The following is a 16,360-nucleotide window of genomic DNA, read 5'->3' on the forward strand; positions in this document are numbered from 1 at the left end:
AATTTCTCAACACTGAGAAGACAGAGAGAAATGCACTGAATTATTTTTTTTTTTTTTTTTTTTTTATGGGTGTACTGGCACCGCATGTGCAGACAGGGACACAATTTCTTGCAGCATGACATACACTAACCAATCACAAGCTGTCTAATTGCTATTAACAGTCACAACAACATTAGCCATGTCAATCATTTGTTGCTGACAAAGAAGATTGGAGGATTTCACCATGAGCTCAAGATTTTACACAGATCTGATGTAACAAGTAAACCGAAACTTTTTTTCCCCAACTTAATTCCTTCAGATTACGACTTCATCAAAATATCATTTGTACTTCTATTTAATTAAATATAAGTTTATAGCATGCAATCTGATGATGAAACAGATGATAGGGTACAACACATTACATCAGAAATAACTATTTTCATATGTAAACACCCAGCAATACTCCGTCTACTTTTTCCTTTCATTGTTCTCTGAGCAACTTACTCACGCAACAGTAAAAAGGAAGCAGACAAAATTAAATTCTGCCAGCGACTGATTAACATGGTTTTTACTAATGTCTAACTGAAAATCATAGTGAGTAATAAATGAGGGGATGAAGGAAAAAAAAACATGGTTACAGTAAGATGTTTTACAATTTTTATTTTGCAAACCATATTTGTTGTTGGTCAGTGACATACAAAAATTCTAGATACTCAGAATTAATAATATGAATGAGAACAATCCAGGAGCACCATTTACACAGCTAGGCAGCAAATTTCTGTTGTTAAAATACATCACTTGTTATACTTGCAGTGTGTTTTGTTAAAATGCAATGTCTGCAAATCATCACAAGTCAACTGCCTGTATCCATCAAAATATCAAATCAACAATGTTTAGACCTCTGAAAACAGTGGTATTATATACCTCAAAAAATGTAGTTATCTGTGATTATTTAAAATTTTTGTTACAAAATAAAAGCAGCAACAAATTCTTTGGTATGAAAGATAGATAAATAGATAAATAAATAAACAAATAAATAAATAAATAGTTTAGAAACAAGTGTAATATTCACAAATAAATAATACATAAATTTAATTCTTTAGCTTGAAGTCATTATTTGAACATGAAGTAATTTTGACTTCATTTTTGAATTCTACTTTTTCTACCTTGGCCATAGGACTGCCTGTTTCCTGTAGCCACTTCTTCCTGAAAAATCACAAAAAAAGAAAGAACAATTTTGTCAGCAATGAAGTGTATTGACAATAAATGACTAGTGAAAAATTTACGAGGCCTAAAAATCTCTCAAGTATACCTTGGTTAGTTAAGAATGAACTTAAACATTTCCCAAATACTTGAAAGATTTGCACTTAGTATAGCAAGGTTTGAATAATTATGACAACTGTTTTATACTCATGAGATATTTTCACGTACAAAAGAACTCTCTACGGTTAGTACTCAAACAAGAGAAAATTTCCAAGTATAGAAAGTAAGTACTCTCCACTACACACTAAATTTAAAACTACAATGTGTGACTATATAAATTGGAGAGATGACAGCAGCGTCCTTTTATTTAGACCCGAGATATTATCCTTCCTCACACAAGCTTATAAAATACAATTTGGAGCACAGTACTACACAAAGGAGGAGTCGAGAATAGAAAACTACAGTGGAACACACACAAAAACCTGAAAAGCAAGCAGCATTCATTCACAAAAGGGGAAGGGGACACTTAACACACAACTTTTTTTGTTTGAAAGTCCTGTCAACAATAAGACAATTAGATGTAGGCTGATAAATCAGAACAGGTAAGCTTATATGAATGTGTGGTGTCTATTCTTTCCAACATGTCAAAAAGAACAGACACCACACAAAATCTGAGGCTGTGATACATATATAAATCAAACATGGATGGGAGATAACAAAGGAAAGAACAGACACCACGCATTCATATAACTGATTCACATCAATGGGCAATGAATCCACAACCCTCAGTGCAGATGCACATTTACGTTCAACCTTCAGTGAATCAAAAATTAGCAAGCGTAGAGGACATGGACAAAGACCGCAGATAGGTGGTGCTAGGTGTGAATGTGAGTTAGGCAGGGGGTGTGCCGAGAGTGTCTACACATTTGCAATAAACACAGTCTCCAGGTACAGTGTAAGCAACTGCCTAGTAAACGGATGATGATGATGATGATGATGATGATGATGATGATGATGATGACAGTATCAGTTTGTGGGGTGATCAACAGCTTGGCTATCAGTGCCAGTACAAATTCCCAATCTTTTCACTGTACAGACTCACCGTTTCCCAGAATGAGGAAATGATCAGGACAATACAAACACCCAGTCCCAGGCCAGAAAAAACCGTGACCCAGTTGGGAATCGAACCCAGGACCCTGTGATCCAGAGGCACCAACACTAACCACTAGACCATGAGCTGCAGCCTAGTAAAACAGCAGATTCCAGGTTCGTCTCCTGGTCCAGCACACATTTTCACTCGTCACCACTGATTCCGCATAAAGTCCCAATGCAGCCGATATAGTTTGTTCCTTCCCTTCTGTTTCCTTTCTCCCTTATCCATCTTAAATTTATGAAAGGACAGATAAGGTTTAATACAGGATGATACCATTGTACCACCTTGCAGCAACATGGCAGAAATCAGATAAGAGTTTCTGGATACACAGGAAACATTGCTGACATTTAACAGGAGTTATTGAGGTACTCACCAGTTTGTACTGAGAACCGCTCAACACTTGAGAAAACATTACACTACTGTTATCATTGTAAAATGGTGACTTCATTTCATTTTGTTCTAAATATATTGGCAATCAATGGCAGAGCCTATTTCATGACCATCCTGTATATTCATTTGTAGGAAACAAGAATTTAGACCACAACAGAAATGTCACAGATACCCCAAATAATCTGAGCCTATTAAATTATCTAAAAGTAATAATGACATCCTATAGGATAAGTGGTTTATGGTACAGAAGTTGATGTGACAACTGATGACAACTTAAAAACTGCAAGTTGTTACAGATTTTAGTTTAGATTCTTTTACATTTCAGTAACTATATGATAGTCCAAAAGAGTTTTTATAGTTCTGAAAGACAGATTGTAGCAATTACAGCAAAAACTCAAATTCTTGGCCAACACAATATCAACTAACAGACAGACAACTTAAATACAAGCGAATATTTCTCAATGATTCATTATCTCCCACATTTATAACTGCAAAAGGAGATAGCTATTTACAGCACCAAAAAGGAAAGTTCTTACAGTGTGTGTCAAACTGCATTCACTAACAGATAAAAAAAGAGGTATGAAATTATGATTTTTTGGAGCAACTGCAACAATGCTCAAACTTTGGACCAAAATGTGTCACTACAACAAGATGACGAATTTCTTCTGTCAACAAAGAAAATATAGTTTCCTTTACCACACAATCACTAACAAGAATTTAGGCAATTAATGTGAAGATAACAACTGTACTATATAAATTTTATACTTTAAAGTCCGGCAATAAATAAGAGAGCAAGGGAGACTTAACACTCAGTTCAGGCAGGTTACAAGGAAAAGATTGTGGTACTTTACAACTTGAGAACTTAAGACTTGAGAAGGGGTGGATAACACCTGAGAAATTAAAAATGCAGATATCTAACAAAACTCTGCAGAAGAAAGATACCGTGTTCCAGTTGCTTGAACAGGATAGTAGCTGAACCAATAACATGTAAGGCCACAAAGGTTGACAAAAAGATGGAACTCAAACATAAATTAATTATATACCTTATGGAATTCACTGTACCTAAGAATCTGAGGCATGGTTATAAATTATGATATTTCCAAATACAAACACATTTGTCCACTAGTTCAAGTTGCACAAAATGGATGGTGACCTTCGATGAGAAATAGAAAGAAGTGTGAAGGAAGAAATGATTGAATGGTATGTGCACAACATGTCTTGGACGACTGACAGACTACATGCAGGCACATGTGGTGGTTGCTTTTGTCTGAACAGTGCCAGACAGTGCAATCATCAGCACAAATCTGAGTTAATGTATGGTTACAATAAGGAAATTGGTGAACAAGAACAGTAAAGTATATAAAATAATAAAACTTCTATAAAAGGGAAGTGCACAAAAGGATCTTAAAAAGGTAAAAAACATCCAAAATAGAGAAGCTGGCTCATTGCATCATCTTTAAGGACAAGTCAAGTGTCCCTAGCATGTAGTTGTACAGCTGGGAAACAAAAAAATATTAGTATACATTTGGCACACTGTTTAAGTGATCAGTAGAGCCCAGATTTTTATGCAATTACATAACCTTTTCCTTTGTTCCTCCTCACATGAAAAGTGTAAATCTTCACAAATTATGTTTTTTATTTATTTATTTATCTTACAGCTCGAAACATGTATTTAACATGCATGGGCAATGTTACAATAATTACATTTAGCTTATTGATACACAATATAAATAGATTACATGCTATTAAGTAAAAGATCATTTAAGTATATTTAACATAGCATTCCTGAGGTCAAATCATGTCAGCACCATACTGTATGGGCACTTCAATATAAGCCATTTTTTAACTCATTTTTAAAAATTCTACCAGAAAGCTGTTTCAGGTTGTTTGGCAGAGAATTATAAAATATTGCTCTCTTAATGAATGGGGTATTCGTTTATTTCTTTTTATCACTACATGTTTTTATGTATTTTGCTATAATTATGCATTTTACATGCTTTAACTTGATACTATATAAAATTACTTAGTAATGTTTTTTTACACTTTTTCCTTACAAAAGTGTGCAAAGAAAGTTGCATACATAAAAGCTGAGACAGGAAGTAAATTGTCTGCAAAAATTCATGTTCTAGTACAATAAAATGTCATTAACTGCACTGGGATTAGATTATAAAGGACATGCTTAATTTTATAAGATACAGAATTTCAGTTCCCAAAAGCAAAGGAGATGCAATAACAATATTGTGTGTAGCAATGTAGTAGAGATTGTTTGTTGTAAAGACCTTTTTGTGCTATCAAGATTGGTAGCAGACCAAAGAAAAGACTTGTGGCCCAAAGATTTTTGACTATTAGTGACTTCTACAAAGTCAGAACTAAGGAGTGTGTGCACCAAGAAAAATTTACCAAATGCTACTTATTACGTGACCATAAATGTCGTGTTCCTGATGCATCCTGTTGCACCAAAATTAAAATCCTGGGATACGACAGACAACACTTTCACTACTGATGGAGAGTTTGTTCTATGTTGAGCGAGCAATAAGCGAATTGGATGCTTTATGAAGTCACTTCAGCAACATATACACAGAACAAAGAAATGCAATTATCTAAGAAGCAAACACTATAGACAAAGATGCAAAGACTCTGATCAACCAATGATGAAGTAATGTGAAGTATCTATTATAATATCTTTGGCTCGTACAGTGGAGCCGGACAATCTCTTGTTTACTGTTGAACTGTGCGATCACTTGTGTAAATATGTAACTCATAATAAAGCATTATTCATTTAAAATGGTGTCTGTGATGTTATTTCACTATGAAAAGCACCTGCACCTACACTGGTGACCCCGTGTTACACGTTTTCCACGAACTTCCATGATTCGGGCAATTTCCTCGTATGAAACAACACAGGACAATGTGACCAACAATAATGACTGCTACAACACAACAACTGACTTCATCCATCACATCACCTGTGCTTATTTCCCCTGCTCTGATCTGTCACCATGGTGCTTTGAATTGTGTGAAATTTGAAAACTGAACTGTTGCCGGTACAGCTCGCTCAAAAAACAGTGCAGATAATGAACTTTGCTGGATTAGTTTCTATGTCCCATGGACATTTCCCAGGACATTTAACATATTATATCGCTCCTTCGAGTGGTTTTTCAGTGCGTGAAGAACCTGTAATGTTGCATGACCAGTTTGTCAAGCTTGCTGAGCCTAACTTACAACCCAGGCGGCCGGCTTTCCACCAGACACCTAATTGCCAACATGTACACATAACCTCACTCGATTCAACAACAACCCACAAGTGTTAAGCCCAGCGCAACAGAAGCAGTGCATGAACACCAATGAACAATTTGACTTTCACCATTTCCACCTTGTCCAGTGCTCCTACATCAAGCATTTTTAGTGCACCTGAACCTGTAAACAATGCACATAGTGTACTAAGTTGTGCAGTCTGATTTTCAATGGCCACGCCCTTTTTTGTCACGCTGGTCGTGTCTGTTACAGCGCCTGCTATGCTGGTTTATATACATGTACCTCTTATAAGGACATGTCCGAAGACACGGTTTTCTTTAGTGGACAGCATTTTGAACATCCAAGGCATCCTATCTGACGAAGTGTGGTTCTTCGCAGTGCTTACAACTCTATACAAGCATACAGATTTGATGTCCGATCTCAGCCACGCAGCACTGACGAGGGACCACTACAAAAATAAAAAATCCACAATTCTTGAACAATTGTCGAAGTCCCCCCCCAAGAGGCAGTTCATCACTTAGTGCATGAAGTATCGCTCAGTGAGCTCACACCTTCTCAACTTTGACAAAAGATTAGAGCATTAATAGAAACTTCATTCCTATCAGATGAAATGCTGTGTTTGTTCTGAATAGTTAAAATACTGTCAAGCCCTCTGACTACAACTCTTATTCCATGCTACCGACCCACTAGAAAGATGTTTACAGCTGGCAGATGATGCCTACAAAATCGTAAGACATGATCAACTCATCTCCGTGCAGAGTTCATCAGCACCGCCGACAGTTGACAATCCTGTGAACACCAGAACACAGTTTTGTGCGTACCAGTCGACAACGCTGGTTGAGGTGCTACCTGGTGGCAGAAGTAACAAGTATGCTAGTCCCACCACTCCTGCTTGCTCGGCCTCCAACAAGGTACACCATCAAGACGACAGGTGTCGCTAATCAACCGTGGGGATGCGACTTAGAAGTGCTGCCCGCCTTGTTCGCCAGACCCAAACTTGTACCACAGGATGAATTACATGCTACATCTTGCAGGCAGCCTACAGGGCACCTACATCAACACCAGCCATCACATAATAAACAACTACCGCAAGGCAGATTTTATGTTCACGACCTCAACAATGACATGCTCTTCCTGGTCGACACTCGTGCAGATACTAGTGTTATAATCCCAGCGTTGTCTGCTACACCACAGACACCTTCTGCCCTGACTCTGTGAGTGGCTAACAACTTGTCACGTCATGGTCCATGGCTTCATTCATCTTAACCATTTTGTTTTGAGTGGACATTTAATGTGGCTGACATCTACGAACCTGTACAGACATAGACTTTCTACAACACTACGGACTCTCTCCAGACCTTTCAATGGCCACACTGTCACAGCATTCCTCCACCCAAAGCACTGAGGGCTCCTCTGTCAGAGTATCTACAAATTCAAGAGTGACGACTGCTACAGTTAGCTGAACTCACATGTCTCACTTCTGACTTGGTAAATTCATTGTGCAAACTCCCCAACCAGCACCACGATATCAGAGCTCTACACGTGGCAAATGCATCACTGCAGGCACTCAACAACACGTTAGTACATCTGGTATGTGCATGGACAAACATTGCTGCACTCTCATCAGGAACACCCATTAGTACTGCATGTTGTGCAGCCAAATCCTGCAACTGCAGTCACGGCTGTCGCCGAGAAGGTTCACTTCAAACAGGCATCTTGCTCAAACAGCAAGCAAACTTCTGCCTCTACAACAGAGCTTCAACAACAAGCCTGCCATCCAGGCAGACGATGCCCCCTTCACAAAAGTCGAGCCAGTGAGCTATGCAGCTACCTCTAGCACTCCCACCAAACTTGTACAAGCCTGCATCATCGCACCCACCACAAATGCGGACTACGCCCTCCTCACCAAGTCACCAGACCAAATGGCAGACAATCCAGCCTCCGCACCTGCAGATTACGCCAACCACGCCCATGACATACTCAGCAGAGGCAGCCTTGACAGCCCGCACTTCAGATCAGTCCTCTTTTTAACAGTACTGCATGTGACGTGTGCCTACTGCTCATGTGACTTCAAATGTGCTAATGGCATCCATTAAGGTTATTACAAACAATAATTCTCATAGACTACATACCACCAAAGGACCTCCTGTCCAAGAGAAAGCATGCCACCTGTCAGCTACAAAACTTCACCTTGCTAATTAGTGCATTCAGGAACTGGTAAGCACAGGAAATGGATGTTCTTCCGATGGCAATTGGTCACAATCACCCCATCCCCCACATTCAAGATTTTGCATTGCTATTACATGGTGCTCAGCATTTCAGTGTCACTGACTGTCATAAGACATATCCCCAAATTCCAATGTACAAAGATGACGCCCTAAAATTGCCATTATAACTCCCTTTGGCTTGTTCGAATACTACTTTATGCCTTATGGACTCAAAAGTACAGCTCAGATGTGGCAACGTTTTGTTGACACTATTTCTCCAGTTTCCATTTTGTTACGCTTATATTTATGACATTTTAATTTTTTTTCTGTCTCTGCTGAAGAACATGAGCAGCACCTTTCTCAAGTACTCCACAAACTCTCTGATAATGGCGTAGAGATAAATGACAGATCACAGTTGCGTCTTAATGGAGTTACTTTCACAGATCGCACTGTAAACTGTAAAGGTTTCTGTCCCGTATCTGAATGCATCGCTCACACTATGAGCATAACACCAGCCATGCCCTCAGCATTTCTTGAGCACAATCAATTTTTTCTGATGACACATTCCTCATGCTGTCTCTCTAAGTGCCCCTAACTGACACCTCACGAGACAAGCATACTACAGGTGATAGCAAAGTCACGTTTTCCCAAGACATGACTCAAGCCTTTAATGATCTGAAAATGGCTCTAGCTGATGCAGTCACACTAGCTCAGCCCAACACCGATGCCCTAATTTCAATCATTACTGATGCTAGCGATATCGCCTCACTGGTAGAAGTCTTTTACATCAAGCCCCCCATACTACCTGCTAGATTTGTGGAGGACTCTAATACTAGTGTTGCAACAACATATAGACAACACCACTCAGTCATTGCACTTCTTTTCCAAAAAACTGTCTTTCTCAGCATAAGTGGTCTGCCTTTGAAGGGAACTTCTTGCTCTATGAAGCCAAAAGCTATTTTTGAGAGAATATATAGCACACAACGTCACTATTTACATGGACCACCATCATCTCATTGACACGCTGTGTAATCCCACCAGTGATCTCCCGTTTTCAGCATGTGGACTTCATCAGCTAATATACGACAGATACCTATTTTATCAAAGGCACGGATAACACTGTAGTAGATTATATGTCGTGCCTTCATGCTATTACAAGCCTCTCTCCACCTCCCTGCACATCCCAACTTGCTCTTCCCTGGTGTTGCGCAGCCGGTCCTTTGTGATACATCAACAAATACACCATGACCACTTGTACCTCTCCCCCTTCATCGGACCTTCTTTCTTCTTCACCCCCCCCCCCCCCCCCCTTCATCCACCACCCTGGATCAGAACTGCCAGTTCCAATCTTTGCTCTTTGACTGCTTGTGCATTCTATGTGGTGCCAAGCAATTTCTTATTATAGCTTATCACCCACAAAGTAACTTATTGGTCAAATGCTGGCAACAAGCACTGAAAGTAGCTTTAATGTGTCACTTAAGACTCTCTGTCTGATGCACTTCCACAGGTTCTACCGGGCATACACACAGCCTATCAAGATGATTTGAATTCCTTGCTGGCAGAAATCCTTTACGTTGAGCCCCTCGTACTACCTGCTGAATTTGTTGGGAGCTCTAATACTAGTGGCAACAAGGTACTGTCCTCTAGTTCAGCAAGTTCACTCTCGTATCACGCGCATACACATACCATGAACCCAAGCACATACATTACTCCAAGTTTTTCTCCAGAAAGGCATTGCAAGCTGTGACTATTATGTTACAAGATGACACTGTTTGTTCAGTCCTAACTCTGTCATATTTGGGGCCCTATCAGGTTGTCAGTCCCTCAGAAAATACAATGACACTCATGGTTCATAGCAAACCACCCAGTCTCCCTACAACAAGTTCCACCAGTGTGGTTCCTTGCCAGCCACACCTCAGATGATGATGACTCAGAGCTCATCCTAAGTGTAGCTACGACAAGTAACTTAATTCCTGGCAAGTATTCAGTAGGCACTCCCAACTCGCACTCCCTCACTACCTGTCACGGGTCACAGTAGCGTTAGTGATGGTGTTCCCAGCAGTGAAAATGTTGCACATGACAAATCAGTCAGTCGTACCTTTCTTCTCACCGGCCATGCCTTCTGCTGCCATGGCTATGTTTACTGTCAACGTCTCTGCATACCCGATCGCAGATATCTCCTTTCAATGTAATAAAGACTGTTATTCATGCACCACCTAGCTCCCTCAGAAATTGTTTGTTAACGTTACGATCATCCGAGCTTTCCAATTACCTACTGACTTTGTAAACAGCTCTCTTTGAGCTTTCATCAACAAGGACAGTCTGCTTACAACTCATGTCCAATGCAATCAGATGTCAAGATGGCATGGCAACATACCATATAACAGACTTGTGGACGACTGTCGCATTCGTGGCAACCACCTTGAGGACACTTTTTGTATTTGCCAAGTCTTCATATAGTATTGTGCGCACAAATTCCTTGGAAAGGCCAACTGTGGAGGTGATGTCTGCCACACTCATTCTGTGAACCTCCAAAGCAACTTTCTCCACTTGCTCCATCATCATGTCGTCAGATCAACTGGTACGTGGCCGAGATTTTGTCTTTGTTTTCATATGACATTCTGCCTTCTGTGGAACTGTAGCACTTATGAATGTACATTAGATACATCCATGATACATAAATACATGTCTCACTAAACTGGCATTGAACTTCAGTTGGTATCACACCGCGCAAGTGCAAGAAATGAATGATTACACATGGTCCTTGTAATGAAAACACACCGTTTTAAGTACCAAAACTGTCTTCACTTTCATTGCTGCCACTTGAGATCTGTGTGCTGTAAGTGCTGCTACCTCACACACATTCACAAGTGCACATGTACTTTAAAACATACCATGTTTTTCAATCCATTTCCAGCTCTGAATAAAAAAGAAAAAAGAAAGAACGAACATCTGAGTAATTATAACTTGAATGCACCTCATAAACTGACCACAGTGATGGACTGATGTCAACGGTGGCCATCCCATACAAATTCGGTGCTTAGGCACCACATCTAACAGCCATACATATCTTCACATGCAGTAAATTGTAGACACACCTTTCTGCTCTTGTGGAGAAGAGAAACATGCAAATCACCTTTTCTTTGGGTGCCCTAGAAACTAGGTATGTTTTGTTTACAACATGCAAACAAACCAATTTTCTATCAACACATATATGAGCTCCAGGATGGTACAAGTTAAATGTCCATAAACTCACTAAAAAAAAGGGGAAAAAACTGGAAGCAAGAGGAGGGGCTGATCAATCCCGTGTTAGTCTGATTGTAAATGTTCTCTGGTCCAATCGTATTTTACCTATCCTATACATGCCATTAACACTCTTCATAATTTTTTAAATTCTTTCTCCTGATGTTCCTTGCATGTCAACGTTGACAATATCATAGGACCTCACAACATCCTTATAAAAGTTGAGGGTGATGTGCAATTCACAAATAATAGGACAGGCACTGCGACTATTTGATACTGTAAGAAGTTTGGTTGCTTGTTGTGAAGTAGCCTTCTTGGTAATAATGAAGCCATATGTATACCTTTTTTTTCATAGATTTCGTTTCCTTCTAATCACTTTTTAATATAGAGAGATGAAACTTGGCCAAACAAAAGTCCCTCTCAATAATAATAAACTGTTTTTGGTACTGTAGTGCAGTATTTCAGTCTAGATGTTTTATGTTATTTGAGGGTTCCTCTCCCAGACAATCTTCATTACAACACTTAACAGTGGTTGCTGAACCCTGCCTTGAGTTTAAGATACTGAAGAACTTATGGCATTGAGCAGCCCCAGATCAGAGAAGGGAGAAACAGGGAATCACAACAAAGTAGGCAGACATGGAGGAGGCAGTTTATTGGGATACAGTACGTACACTAAATAGCAAGAGAGCTGTAGGCTATGGAGAGAGTGAAAATTAGAATATCAGCACCGGTGAAGGCTGTATTGGTGGCAGAAGAGAGCCGTGATGGGAAGGAAGATTAAACTGACAGGTAGTGGTGCAAGGTTCACCTCTGTAGCTCATTGGTCAGTGAGCCTGGCTGCTATTGGGAGGACCTGGCTTCGATTCTCGGTACTGCCAGGAATTTTTCCTTGGTGGGAGGGCTGGAACAGCATGCACTCAGCCTCATGACGTCAACTGAGAAGCAACTTGGGTGAGAAGTAGGGGCTCCAAGGTCAAGAAAGCTGAAAACAACTCCGACAGCAGTGTGCTGACACCACACCCCTCCACAGTGCTTCCAATGATACCATTACCAGAGAATGACATGGCTAATCATGGTCAGAATGTGGAGCTTTCCTCTGCTTTAGTGGTGGGAAGGGATTAGTCAAGGATGAGGTTGAGGGTGAGGTGGAAGAACAGTAATGGGGAGTGGGTCTGACAGGAGTTTGATGATATGCAAAGGAATCAAGACACAGCATGTGACACTGGAATAGAAGAGATGGACATTGGAGGGACAACAGGTTCCTGCATGGCAGCAGATGGGAGAAGTGACACGGTTGCATGGCATAGTTTGGGGTAGGAGCAGGGGAACACAATCAGTGTGAGGAATAGCTTAAGGATTGAGGGCAATTGAGATTTGACTAGATTTTTTTTTTTCACTTTGCTTTAAATAAGAAATTAGGTGTAATTTTTAATGCTACATATGTAACTCTAGAAGCGTTGTTGAGTAATGTATAGCAAAGCCAAGCAAAGTAAATGCCCAGAAGGATAGTGGAATATTTTGAAGTAATTGGTCATCGTTACTCTTATTTTGTATCCATTAGACACAGGGGACGATAATGCAGACAGTTCAATATTTTATCTACTATTCCAGTCTTCATTAGCCCTGAAATACAGAAATAGCTAAATTATCTTTTCCTCCACATCTAATATAACAAAGATATCCTCTTTGCCAGGCACACACACTTCAATTCGGCCAGGTTACAAGAACACATTTGCCACTGTTATGAACCCATGCTTTCACATGCACATGCACGCTAGACATTCCATATTTCACTATAACAACTGCCTTACATTAAATCATAAAATATGACCTCTGTTATTTAAGACAAAAAATCAATATTTGTAAGTATGTAGCTTATTGTTATTTAACTTACGGAAAATAGCAATGTTATATCACTTTTTAGTAAGCAGTTCATAAAACAAGTGTCAGTGCTTGACTGTGAAAGAAGCAAATGAGTATTGACGAATTGGAGCTTCATTTCTGAATTCCGCTTTTTCAATTTTGGAACTTGGGCTTCCAGTCGTTTGAAGCCATTTTTTCCTGGAACAAGTTCAGGTAAAAATAATAGTTTAATGAATATACACAGTATCTATTATGGCACAGGTATATTAGCAAGGGGTTTATGTGGCAAGTGATGTGTCCAGTCTCCTCTGTTTCATATTTGCGCGCGCGCGCGCGCGCGCGCGCGCGCGCGCGCGTGCGTGTGTGTGTGTGTGTGTGTGTGTGTGTGTGTGTGTGTGTGTGTGTGTGTGTGTTTTTTCATCAATGACAAGTGGGGCAGAGGATTGCTTCAGTTCACTAAGGAGAAGTAGGAGAAAAGTAATAGATTAGTTTTGTGTTTGTTCATCAGGGGCAAACTTGAACCTCATTCTCAGTCTGTGCACAGTTTTAATCTGTAAGGATGAGTCATATCAGAGGAAGCTTTGCTGAAAAATGGATTTTTCTTTCTGGGGTAACATCTTATACCAAAAATAGACCATTAATTTCTTCTCTGTTTCACAACAAGAACCTGTAGTGCATATTTTAAAGTGATCAGGAGTTTTGCACAGCAATAACAGTTTTGCTGCTTTTGAGAATTGACTGTTATAACTATGGAGTTAACCACATTTTTCTGGTAAAACTTCATGGGAGGGCCACTTGTTTTCTGCAAAAGAACTGGGACTAAAATCTCAGCTTTTTGCACACATATGTAATTCTCAAAATTGTCATCCTGGTGATGCACACATTTATCCCAATTTGACACCAATTTGTTGATACCATCACTGCAGAATGTCTGACTGTTGACAGAACCACATCATCATCTCTGCTGGCACTACTTCATCACTAACAAAGTTAAGTCCTCGAAAGTGCTCTGCAAGTTTTGGAAACAGATGAAGAAACAGGATGGGGTCAATTGAGGACTGTATGGAGGACGATCAATGACAGTGTATCCAAAGCATCTGATTGTTGTAGATGTCACAGCACTCTTGTGGTCTGGCACTGTCACACTGAAGGAGAGGGGTGCACCATGTGTCGACAAACTCTTCCAAGTTGTGCTTTCAGTTTTCTGGGGGTCTTTCAGTACCTTGCAGAGTTTATGGTGGTGCCTTTAAGCATGAATTCCAAATGCATCACACCTTGAACTTCCCAGAACATTGAGCATGACTTTGCCTGCTGATGGCACAGTCTAACTTTCTTGGCAACTGTGATCCTCTGTGGCAGAACCCCACTGATGCTCTTGTTTTCAGGGTCAAAATGGTGAAACCAGCCTTCAACATCTGTCACAATGTTGTTACAGACTCCATCACCTTTTTGCTCAAAATTCAACAGAAATTGTTGACCAATGTCCATTTTCCTCTGTTTCATATCAGGAGTGAGCATTCGAGGCACCCACCACATACAGTTTTCTGTACTGCAATGATGGACTGTAAACACCCTTGTGAAAGCTGTGTGTGTTATCCAATGATTTTCCCTGATGAGTTTATCAACCTGATTTAGGGTTGCCATAAGCATCACACACGTTGAGGTTAGCACCACCATTTCCCTCATTACGAGCAAGAACAATCCAACATCACATATTACTGATGTCAATACAATCATCACTAGTCACAGAGCTCACTCTTCTATGGATTTCACCTGGAGGCACGTTTTCTGCAGTTAGAAACTATTACAGCACGCTCTTTCTCATGAACTGACATAGGTATGTTAAGTAGTGCCACATTACACAGTACAATGCAGAGCCCTCTAGTGGCAGCGGGTTGCAATTTGCATCAGCAAAGCAGGGAAGTCTACCTATGACATTCAATACCTCAACCAACATTGAGAACAGAATGAAAATTCTGGAAGCATTATTTTTCAGCATGCCCTCTTATTTTTCATTTTTTCTTTAAGAGTCCTGTGCCCAGTAAGTAGCCTACTGTGGAAGTTAGCACTAATGAATAGGTCTGCAATGAAAGGAGATATTAATGTTACTGCCTTTCTTTTCTTCTTTTTTGCTCTTGTGCTCATCAGTGAAACCTGCAGTACAAAATAGCTGGTAGTAAATGAGACATTCAGACACAAAAATCCTTATGGTACTACACAGTTAGGACACTTCCAAAGTGTCAAACTATTTTAGGTTGTGCTAGTCATTTTTTCTGACTGATAATTGACATGATCTTATACTTCTTTCATTTTAAGTAATTGTATTGCTTGATACAGCATGTGTGAAAAGATTTCCTCAGCTAAATTTTTACCCAATAACACGGAGAGAGTAGGTCTGAATACAGTATTTTGAAGTTGCACTCTTGTACCTTCATGTACCCTGCAGATAATAAACTTACATCATTTTTCACTTCAATATTCATTCCCTACATGAAAGATTGCACTTAACAAGCCTGGTCTGCCAAAAATCATATTTTACCGTCCCAATTGCTGTGCATATCTCTTACCTGGCAATCTGCAGTTTTTCTGCCTCTCATTACTCTTTTCTTCAAAAGCCAGCACCCTTACATAAAAACATCACAGACTCATACATTGTGACTGATATGGAGAATGTTACACTTTTCTGAAAGAGGTCATCTTTACTTTACCTCTTCCCTTATTGGCTGATGTCAAAGCCGGTTCTAAAAATTCTTCCTGTTTTGATGTACACTGACTGTCTCTGATGACTGTCGCCAATGTCACTGCAAATTACTTCCTTCCATATGAGTGGTGACTTTTTCTTTACCACTGTTAAGTTGAAGATTTACTTTTTTATGTAATTTGGAAATAAGTGGTGATTATTGATGTACTGAGTAATCAGATTTATCCGCTTCATCTCAAGCAACTTATTGTTTGTTGCAGGGATGTGCTAATTTTAAGCCACAAGCTTAAATGATTAATGTCACACATGACTTGCAGTGTCATATTGTCACAAATGGCATATGAGAGAAAGAATTGAAATGTGAAG

The 16,360-nt window shown here is 39.7% G+C and overlaps 1 protein-coding gene across 2 annotated transcripts in view; it reads right to left on the minus strand.

Moving 5' to 3' along the window:
- Positions 1-613: 613 nt before the first annotated feature.
- The window catches only part of LOC126481501 (acylphosphatase-2-like), a 67,184-nt gene continuing 51,437 nt past the window's right edge, over positions 614-16,360 (minus strand). Inside the window, exons 4-5 of one of the 2 annotated variants that reach the window (XM_050105292.1) lie at positions 13,325-13,491; positions 1,025-1,185 (exon numbers count right to left, since the gene is read on the minus strand). In XM_050105292.1, coding sequence (XP_049961249.1) covers positions 13,377-13,491 — 115 coding nt within the window. In that variant the 3' untranslated portion in view covers positions 1,025-1,185; positions 13,325-13,376. Of the gene's footprint in view, positions 1,186-13,324; positions 13,492-16,360 lie in introns of both variants that reach the window. The other variant, XM_050105291.1, reaches the window with a different exon arrangement.

Source organism: Schistocerca serialis, chromosome 5, assembly GCF_023864345.2.
Source record: "Schistocerca serialis cubense isolate TAMUIC-IGC-003099 chromosome 5, iqSchSeri2.2, whole genome shotgun sequence".
NCBI classification, from domain to species: domain Eukaryota; kingdom Metazoa; phylum Arthropoda; class Insecta; order Orthoptera; family Acrididae; genus Schistocerca; species Schistocerca serialis.